The sequence below is a fragment of the Sebastes umbrosus genome, chromosome 15 (assembly GCF_015220745.1).
Source record: "Sebastes umbrosus isolate fSebUmb1 chromosome 15, fSebUmb1.pri, whole genome shotgun sequence".
Classification (NCBI taxonomy): Eukaryota; Metazoa; Chordata; class Actinopteri; order Perciformes; family Sebastidae; genus Sebastes; species Sebastes umbrosus.
The window spans coordinates 19,087,630-19,098,547 of record NC_051283.1 but is presented as its reverse complement, the minus strand read 5'-3'; the positions used below and the strand labels follow the sequence as shown (position 1 = coordinate 19,098,547).

At 39.0% G+C, this 10,918-nt stretch overlaps 1 protein-coding gene across 1 annotated transcript; it reads right to left on the bottom strand.

Annotated features, from left to right (window-relative positions):
* Positions 1 to 3,112: 3,112 nt before the first annotated feature.
* fam8a1a (family with sequence similarity 8 member A1a) lies at positions 3,113 to 9,602 on the bottom strand. Its single transcript, XM_037795621.1, has 5 exons — positions 9,056 to 9,602; positions 6,989 to 7,109; positions 6,659 to 6,782; positions 4,662 to 4,801; positions 3,113 to 4,495 (listed from the first exon to the last, which is right to left on the bottom strand). Exons 1-5 carry the CDS (start codon positions 9,471 to 9,473, stop codon positions 4,351 to 4,353), a joined length of 948 nt encoding a protein of 315 aa, XP_037651549.1. The 5' UTR covers positions 9,474 to 9,602; the 3' UTR covers positions 3,113 to 4,350.
* Positions 9,603 to 10,918: the final 1,316 nt, after the last annotated feature.

Sequence of the window (10,918 nt, the reverse complement as noted above, 5' to 3'; positions counted from 1 at the left end):
TAAAGTTCAAAAGCATCGTCATCTGTCCTCAAGTGTCTTATTTCATCTACCAGTCAAGGCAACTTTGGTCATGTGCGTGTGTGGATTGTTTGTCTTTTGCATGCTCATGTATGTACTGTGTGTGTGTATGAGACACAGAGCAAACAGAAAGCTGAACTGTGCTGGGCATCGCTTGTATAATAACTGAGAGCTTTAGTGAGGCTGGATGAATTTTAATAGAGTTCTGCGGGGTATTCCATCGCCTCTGGTCCCACGCCTCAAAGATCAGAGAGAATTTTCAAGCATGGTGTCCCTCAGCCTCTCACACTCTCATTCTTTCTCTCTTCCTCCCTTTTCTCTTCCCATTTTCACTCTCCCCCTCTTTTCTCATTTTTGAACTCCCTTTTCCAATCCTTTCCTTCCTCTTGGGCTTTTGTCTCTCTCTTAATCCCTTTCTGCGTCTCACACTTTCTGTTGCTTTCTCTCTCCACTCCGTCTCCCTGTGAAATTTGTATTAGAGCCACTCGAGGCGTAATTATTGCTAAGCCTCTCTCAGTTCCCTGGCACAGAGAACAACTCATGACTCCCAGCACAAAAAAACTTGCTACTGAAGGACAAAATGCTGTGATGAACTTTTAAAATCATGCACAATGGCTGACAAAATGTTTGGGTAGTATTTTTTTTCCCCTCCTCCCTGCCTCTAAGCCATTTAAGGAGTTTAATAGGCTACTTTTTTTACTCGTATCTAAGTTCTACAAGCTGGAAATTTATGGAAGATGTTAGACATTTATAATTCAGACACTGCATTTACATATGTTCTACTTCTCTTTGGCATCAGACCACACATGTGGGTGTAGGTGGAAGCTCCGAGGCCAGAGTTGGGAAGGAATTAGAAAAAGGGTTGACACCGAAAAAATGCAAGAGAACGAAATTGAAAGCTGGTAAAGAGTCTTAAATGTTGGCTGTGATTTGTGTCTTTTGTTTCATTTTGTGTGCATGTTGAAGTGACAAAGTTGGCAAGAGACTGGTGAGAATTACTAATTCATAAGGATTAATGGTTGCTATTTAAAAACCCACCATTCTGAGGAGAGCCGAACGAACGTCGTGTCTTCCTACTGGGACCGTAAGACAAAATATGCCCCTGGCTAATCTTACAAGAACACGGCTCATAAAAAATCAACTCCACAGCACTTTGGCACTGGAAAAAAAAAAAAACATAGTGCAACTGAAATTGTGCATTTTTGTCAAAATGGCATTTAAGGTCAATTTTACCAACACCATGGTGCATCTAGAGGTGCTGAATCAAATGTAACTCAACAAGTTGCATCATTCTCTATCCAAGTAAATCACCTGTAGCCTGACGATTTCACAGATTTTGCTCCAGTAGTGAGTTTGCACATGTCAGCAACCCAAAGATGGTTGGAGATGTCACAGAGAAAAACAAATGCTGTCTGAGGATTAAAAGGAAAGTCTGTCAGCGATGTGACAAACAAGACAGGTGGCAGGACAGGAAGGCAGGTGTTGCAGAAATACATTTGTTCAAGTCAGCATGTTTTTGCCCTTAACAAAAACACAGACCGTGCGTTTTACCGTTCCATAAAGATTAAACACATCTTTGAAAAAACAACTGCGGTCTATTTCTAGCCTCCATACATCTGCTGAACTTGAATGATAAATCTTAGTGCAATAAAGCAATGTGCAATAAATACACAAGCACTTTGATCTGTCGTGTTGTCAGTGTCAAATGTCTCTTACTGTATGTTTTAAGATGGTTCCATGTTGTTTTTGTGATGTTTTTTATTTAAAGCAACAGACTGTAGCACTGTGCCAAGACAAACTTCCCCTTGGGGACAATAAAGTTTATGTATCTATCTATCATCTACTGTATCTGGGCCACAACATGTATTGATCTATGTTGTCTCATGTCGCCCCCATGTGGTAATAAGCGGTGTAGCAGCAACTGTGGAAACAGGCCTGTTAAAAGATGCAAAACGTCTGTATAAAATCCTCTTTTCAACATTAAAAAAAGCACACAAATTATATAATCAATGTGAACAGCTAACATTATTCCTAGTGTAAATTTACTGACATCTTTATCGTGGAATTTGGTTACATTGGATGACTTTCTTAATGTTGGAAGTTGGTCTGTACTTCAGTCTAAAGAAGTCTTCAGGTTGAAAGGCAAATGTTGACATTAAGGTGCACACCGCGTGCCTGTTGTATCCGTCAGAGCGTGTAATGTCCTTTACAGGTCTTTAAGTAAAAACTAATCCCTTTAATCCTGTATTTCCGTAGCACGGTAGCTCTATCGCCCACATTCTCAGGCATGAGACAAAGACAATTGATTTCTTAATGTATTCTGAAAATCCTGACACTTGTGTTTTTTTGCTAAATCAGCCTTTTTTATACTGTATGACCTCTGAAACTTTGTCCTATAGGTAATAATGGGGCTCTTCCCTTACACTTGCTTTTATGTTTTAAATGTATTCAGTACTCACTAGACACTGCACCATGATCACACTCAATACTTCGTGTTCTTGTAAGTTCCATACTATATTCAGACTAGACCTGCAAAGATTAATCGATTAGTTGTCAACTTTTCAGTTAATCGTCATCTAATTTGATAAACAATCAGTTTGAGTTATTCTTTAAGAAAAAAAAGTCTAAATTCTGATTCCAGCTTCTTAAATGTGATTATTTTCTGGTTTCTTTACTTCTCTATGACAGTAAACTGAATATCTTTGAGTTGTGGACAAAACAAGACATTTGAGGACGTCATCTTGGGCTTTAGGAATCACAAATAAACGTTAGTCGCAGCCCTAATTCAGGCATTTCCTCGGGGCTTGGGGTCGCACTCCACAGTTGGAACATGACGGAGGAAAAAGAGTACCAGGATGACAAAAATCTCAGCCTGACTTTTCTGCCCAGTCGCTCCACAGACAGAAAGCGGCTGAGGCTTAATCTTATAAATCTTATATCTTATAAAAAGATAGAAAAGATCTCCTGTGCACAGCTGAAGCCCTTTGCTTACACTTTCAGAGCTGCACAGATCAAGGCTGTTAAGAAACAAGTTCCCCTTTGGACCAATCAATGACACCAATTACATTTTCACTTAAGCAAGGGGACAAAAGTCTTTAAGTGATCATCTTAAAGAAGAATCTTTTATTCAATCTTCAACAGCTATCTCCTTAAATGGTAATAAGTTGTCATTGTGTAAATGCTAGATCAGCAGGTGGCTGTTTTATTTAGGTTTTATCAAAATGTGCCTGCTAAATAAGATAATATGTGCGATACAATTAGTTTTATAAAAATATTTGAATTAGTTTGTCTTTCAAATGTGAACACGTGGATATTTGAGACCATGAATCATATGATTGTGGCCTCAACATTCTGCATAAATCGTGTATGATTATTATTATTATGATACTAATAAGTCACCATACTGTGGATGTTAGTGAACTCATTAATAATCTTTGATGCCAGATGAGTTTTACATTATGCATAAGTAGAAATCTGACATGAGCAGTGGCATTCAATGATGCAGTTCAGACAGTCAGCGGCCCTGATACCTCACACAACGGGGAGAAAAGTTTGTATCGTTACATTTCAAATAACAAAACAATACTTCTTCATCAAAATATCTATAGGAACAAAGAATGAAAATAGTAAGCCTGTCCTTATTTTTCTTCAATCTGAGTGCTTGCGAATAATTACAATGCAACAGAAAAAACATTAGCAAACCAAACATTTGATTCACCCTTACTACCTTGATGAAAAAGAACAATGCATATAAGAAAATGACACTTTTAGAACCTACTGACATTGAATCCTGCTCCAAAGCCCTTTATGTGTAGAACTCTTGTGTGATCTTATTATCAAATTATTCTGATGGCATACGTTTCTGTCTGTAGAAGATTAATAATTGAATCCTACACATAGGGACTTTAAGCTTCACAAAAATAAACTATATTATGAGCAAACATTAGAAGATTCACATAATGTGAGGAAAAGTCTCTGGACATCCCGGGAACATTTGACAGCACCCTGTTCAGCTGAACATATTTTGCGCTTATCAAAAATCACAATACTTTAGAGGGTTTTCTGACAGCTTATTTGTTGATTCAGTGGTAAAAAAAAAAGAAAAACAACAACAACTAAAAGCTGGACTCTTTTGATTCCAACGACCCAGGCCTAAACCTGTATGCATCCAATTGTAAAGTGCAGTTTAAGTTCTTGATCCAGTGAAGAAATGGGCGAATGCGTTGCTTTTATCAATGTTTAAATTGAAGACACTCAGCACACGTGGGTTGTGTGTGCGCTTTGCCTTTATCCTGTCAAGTATAAGAGAGTCTGCTGCTGCCTGAGGCGAGGCTATCTGACCCCTCTGCGCTGGACAACAATGGTCCCCGCCACAATGTCATACACAGTCCTGTTGTGCTGGAAGAAGAGGAGAGTGATGAAGACGGGAAAGAGGAAGGCGATGGAGAAGTTCTTATTAAGTGCCCGCACCGTAGAGCTGTTGAAGAGGAAAGAGAGACGAGACAAAACGAGATTGAGAATTCCACCACAGATGGATACTTGAGACCACTAGAGACAATTGGTTTGTGATTTAGACGCAATCATAGAGTCCGACATGGACAATCAAATCCAAAAGTAATTGAGTCCAGTATGTGATCACTCACGCAGAGAGGGAAACATTAGATGCTGGGACTACAAGGACTCGGTTGGGTCGGACCAGAGTGGATGTGTCGCACGTCACCACCCGCAGGCCGAGCAGGAACTTCCCTGGCGTGGCACCACCAGCACCCCAGATACAGATAGTCTGATGGGACAAGAAGGACACAATTTACACATTTTATCACTGAATGCAATTTAATTTTTCCTAATGGGAGATGCATTGTTAATATAGCTGTGGGCTCCTGACCATGCTAATAAAATGCACTATACAAAAGTTATGAGCAGGGGCCAGTTTAAAGGTCCCATATTATAAAAAATTTAAATCTTCATGTTTCTTTATTATAAAGCAGGTTTAAGTTCTTTATAAATACGGTGAAAGTATTGAAACACTCAATCCACAGGGAAATACACACAGCCCGTATTCAGAAACTCTGCATTTGAAACAAGCTGTCAGGATTTCTGCCCATTCGTGATGTCACGAATATACAATATTTAGACCATTACACAGTTTTAAATGTAAACATTCTAAATGTGTCCCAGTTTATTTCCTGGTTGCAGTGTATGTGAATGAAATCAGCTGACAGGAAGTACAAATGGACCCAAGCTGTTGCCTAGCAACGCAATTCTGTTGCAATTATGTTGCAATTCTGTTGCAATTATGTCGCAATGCGCTAAAACGGAGCGTTTCAGACAGAGAGTAAATACAGGCATATTCAGGCTGACAGTATGAGGAAAATAAAGTTTTTTTTGAACATTACAGCATGTAAACATGTTCTAGCAGAAACACAAAATACAAGTATGAACCTGAAAATGAGCATAATATGGGACCTTTAAGACTAGTCTTGGCCTATTTCGACTGTTACCCATTACTTTTAGCTAACTATTTCAAACGTTTACCCATTACTTTTAACTCAATATTAACTAACTATTTCAAATGTTTACCCATTACTTTTAACTCAATATTAACTAACTATTTCAAATGTTTACCCATTACTTTTAACTCAATATTAACTAACTATTTCAAATGTTTACCCATTACTTTTAGCTAACTATTTAAGCTGTTTATCCATTGCTTTTTTAGATTGTAGTACCATATTCTTGAATTGTTTCTGAACATCTTTAACAGTTCTAGTGACCGTTGGATTTAAGCCGTTTATCTTTTCGGTATTTTTGGTGTGGCGTCGATGTTGCTGTTGCATCCGCCATTTTTTCAATTCTGTGAAGTGACTTATTTCACCCATAATGCATTGCGCGACAGGCTATCTAAGTCCGTCTTAACATAAGTCACTCATATGGAAGCTTTATGCAACAGGTGTATTTAAGTGTCTCTAGCAAGTCTGTATATTTAAGACAAAGACTAGGTCTATTTTTATGCAACTGCTCCCTGAACTTATTATTGATACAATGCTGCACGAGTAAAAAGGTGAGAAATACATTTTCAGGTTTACACAAACAAGCCTCAAATACTTAGAAGGAAGGAAACCTGTCAGATGGCATTAGTCTGAGCAGAGGAGCCTGAGTGTCCCAAGGCTGGCTCCCACCTGGGAAAACAAGCCACTGACGCAGACGTTGAACAAGAGACGCCATACATGACTTCATCTCAGGCAACTATGAATGCAACGTTGCATCACTGTCCTCTGTGGGAGGTAATGTTGTGTTGTAGAGGAACTCTGACTGTGCCTGACTCTTCTCATTAAGGAAGAACATGTGTGACAACAGCATTAAAGAGTTACTCCACCCACACTATGCACTCACATTTCCTCCCTGTAGACTTGAAAGATGTTACTGTAAATGTACACATGGATCAATGTGATATTCATTTGGGGCAGTATATCAATATTTATCACAATTTTGCTATCTAAATGAATACAAAACCATTGCCAGCCTGCTAAAAATGATGGCCATGTATTCCCAGCTAATTAACATGAACTACAAAAATTGACGAGTGATTTTTCAATATCTACCATCTACATCACCTTTGTCAAGATAAAATATGACTCACCTCGTAGATGCACACTAGCACCCTGTAGACCAGAGCTACAGCCATCATCTTCTGCAAGTCCTCCATGGACGTGTTCTCATCTATCTCCTCCACAATGAAGTGGGTGATGAATTTGGCAATGTCCCTTTAAAGAGGAGAGACAGTATACGCCTGTGTGAGGAGGATGGATCTGGAGTATGTTGAAACAGCTTGACATTAAAGCAATGATGCAAACTATTTTGCATGCCAATTCTTTATTTTTGCATAACTGGCCCAACAGCTTGGGCTGTTTTTTTATGTCATTTTATTTGGAAAGATCCCCCTGAATAGTGTTTTCATAGTTTCACTCACTTCATACCACTCAGATGCATGATCCACAGCACGATGGTGGCCTTTACGCAAAACAGGATAAAGAAGTCCACTGTCTCAGCTAGGAACCTCTGGAGAGGAGAGGGGATGGTGTACTCCCGTCCTGTATGAAGCAGATTAGATAAGATAAGATAAGATATACTTTCATTGTCCACGTGGGGAATTTTTCCTGGACTCCGTCCTACTGCAGTTACAAACACTAAATTAAAACAGCATCAACAACAATAATAATAATAAACGATTCCACACAAGACAGGGAAACAGTTCCACAGAAACAGATGTTTCAACACATACACAGTCCACGTACATAATGGCACATACTATCACACACACACACACACCATGGCAGGTATTGCACCCAGGTAGTGCACTGCACCGTCCATCGTCTTGCCCATATTGCACAGACAATAGCCCAATATTACACAGATGCAACATATTGTACTGTCTCTATTTAACATATTGCACTGTCGCCAGGGTCAGCGCCAGAGTATTAGAATTTTATTACATATAACTGCGAGCGTCAATGCCTGTGCTGAAAGTGTCAGTAATCAAGTTAATATTTCCATTTACATCCAGGACAACTGACCTGGTTTTCTCGGTTCATTTTATCTAAACTAAATCAGCCGTTCCTCTCAATATGAGTGACAGGAAAAAATAGGAACCGTGTATCCGATAGAAGTTCAGACAAAACGTTGCGCCGTGCTGTGCATCGCCGTGTTGCTCGCGGCCAGTTAGGACACTCCCATAAAAAACAATGTAATTAAGCCCAAGTACATGTCCTAGTTGTTTCCTAAATGCAAAACTATCCCTGTTTTGTGCTTTATTTTGCATTGCAGTGTTAAGTCCTTCCATTACCAAACTGTATGACTTAATTTTACTTATAGCTTAGCTGTTATTTCAGTTTAGTTTTTTGTCAGGAGAGAATTCAGCCGAGGGGGCACAGTGACCTTTCTGGACGGACCCTGACCCCCAAGGTATGTCCCTAGAGCCGACGCTGACTGTCGCACTGTCCCTATTTAACATATTGCACCTATTAAAAGACAAAGACAAGACAAAAAACTGATTAAAAGACAAGTGTACTGAGAATACTCCCCAAATGGGACCTGTCTAATTTATACACTCAAATAAATTACAATGACTAGCTGTAGGTCTACTGGACTAAAGGTTAAGAGCACTGAGAAAGACATGGGAATGACTCTAAGCATATAAGCTTGTTTCAACAGAGCAATACACTTAAGCCTTCTTCCCATCAGACCCATGACCTGGCTTATGCAAAGGAAAGCCCCCCTGTTTATTGCCAGGTTTAAGAGGTATACACTAGGAATTTGCTTTGGTTTTGTTGATGCAAGTAAGCAGTATAATAACAAAAGAATAGATTAAAATCTTTAGAATAAAATAAGCCAATATACCAATATACAAAATAAGCTATAAACAAAAATAAACATGATATAAACAGATTCGACCAGGTGCCGGTGTCTCCCTCCCACCACGGTCGGAGATCATAATGTTTCTCTTCCTGCTTCAGCCCCGGCACCGACCCGCTTTTCCTGCTTCAGCCCGGGAGGCTGAAGCAGGAAAATCCAGCACTAGGATCAGCATTGATTCATGCAGAGACCTTCGTCTGGTCAGCTAACATTACTGCCAAGCAGGTGAAATATAGAGTGATATTGTGGTTTTAGCTGACGTGTGTCGCCTCGCTGTTTTGAGCGATGCTCGGTCATGTCTATTTAGAGCGAGCAAGCGCGAGCCAGACTCTGACTTTGGTTGACTTAACGGCCACAGGTGTCGCTGTTAAGCATTTCTGAAAGTTACAAATAGACCCTTTAACTCTGCTTATTTAATGGTGCAGTAATATTGTTATATGTGGAAAGGGGGGGTATATAATATTTTGTTTATACAATTATTTATTGGATTTTGTACAGAATACCAATAAAAAGACTTTGAGCAAAAAAAGGATTAATGCAGGCTAAACAGGATTTGTGCATGAGGTAGGCCTTTCACTACTACTACTACTACTACAGCAGCTCACACTGTCAGACTGATCCATACCTGCCTGAGGTGGATTCCCATTCTGCTGCTGCTGCTGCTGCTGCTGCTGCTGGGCTGACCGGCTGGCATCAGTAGCTGAGGTCTGGGCAGCACCTAGATGCGGGTAGGACGCTGGGTAGCTGGGGGGATAGGGGTAACTGTACCGGTTTAAGGTGTCAAAAGCCGGCTGCCCACCACCGGAGCTCGATGCAGGTGCACCAGGTGTGTGAACACTTGGAGGAAACCACGGAGGAGAGAAAGGTAAAGCTGACAGAGCCATCCAGCTCTGCCAGCTGGCATAGCCACAGTAATACTGCCACATCCACTGCTGCAACTCTGCGCAGTACTCCGTCGTTGCGGTGGTCTGAGGCCGCTCTGAGTCACTTTTAGAGCCGTCACGGCGGCTGCCACTCGCCGTAGTCGCAAACATGTCTGTCATATTCACAGTATTGTCTAATTTGACAAGTAAAATCCTCTTTAAGGCGTCTTTTACGCCGTTAGGTAAGAAGATCTCATTAGCTCCCTGCTGCCTGGATACACAACAGAGCTAAGCTACGTGTGGTTGTAAATACAGGGGATTTCCGGTAGACATTACTTGCCAAGTTGGTATTATTGTTAAATATTTTGGTCACTTAAATTAAACAATAATGTCTAACTTATAATTACAATGTCTATTTTATTTGTGCAGCAGATTTCAGAGAAATACCATCATGTTGTGGAAATGGCTAATAATGACGCCCCCCCCTCCCCTTCTGTCATTAATGGTTTGATCCATTTAAAGGAGCCTCCTGTGTATTTTCAAGATTCAAGATGTATATTAGAAATGATATGTATGTAAATGTATATTTTAATGATGAATAAAATGATGTATGTTAACGTATATGATAAATAGAGGAATAATTTACAATAAAAATGGCCCACTGTTAAGGAGTTTAGGTAAAATATTTCTAAAATAAATTATTTTATATTATATTTGGTTCAAGATTCAAGATTCAAGATGTTTATTGTCATGCAGGTTATACAGGTACAATCGTGTGAAATACTTTTTGCTGGGACGCTCCATTAATATAAATAGTTATATTACAATTATAAAAGGAAATACTTTGTACAAGGACATATTAATAACATATACAGGCATATTAAGAACATATACATTAAGAACATATACATACTGTATATGTAGAACAGGCATATTAAGAACATACAAGCATATTAAGAACATATACATTAAGAACATGTGTTCTTAATGTATATGTTCTTAATATGCCTGTATATGTTATTAATATGTCCTTGTACAAAGTATTTCCTTTTATAATTGTAATGTAAATGTAATATAACTTAAAAATGTAAATGTAAATGTAAATGTCATATAACTTATTATTTTAATGGAGCTCCCAGCAAAAAGTATTTCACACGTTTGTACCTGTATAACCGGCGTGACAATAAACATCTTGAATCTTGAATCTAAGAACATATACACTAAGAACATATAGAGTATATACAGTATAAGATATATTTTTGTGTGAGAAGGTGTTGTATGAATTATCTTTTTGAAAGTCTGATGGCCTGGAAGAAAAAACTGTTCCTCAGTCTGCTGGTGAAGAGTCCTGGGGGTCCTGTATCTTCTACCAGAGGGCAGGAGGGAGAACAGGCTGTTGTTTATTATTACTGTTTTATTTTCCTAACAGCTCCATCATTAGAAATAACTTGTGAGAAATGTGAGCATTTGAAGAGCTTTTATTGACCTCTTCATGTTAGTCCAAAATATATACTCTATATACATATTGTAAAAAAGTGAGATTTTCCTGTCTTTTATATTATAAAGCAGGTTTAAGTGCTATATAAATACTGTTAAACTATCAAAACACTCACTATGTGGAGAAA

Coding starts and splice junctions, on each gene's coding strand:
- fam8a1a (XM_037795621.1), bottom strand. CDS start 9,473: ATGACAGACATGTTTGCGACTACGGCGAGTGGCAGCCGCCGTGACGGC. Junction 7,110..9,055: donor TGGGAATCCACCTCAGGCAG/GTATGGATCAGT, acceptor TGCTTCATACAG/GACGGGAGTACACCATCCCC. Junction 4,802..6,658: donor TGCTAGTGTGCATCTACGAG/GTGAGTCATATT, acceptor TTGTCCCATCAG/ACTATCTGTATCTGGGGTGC.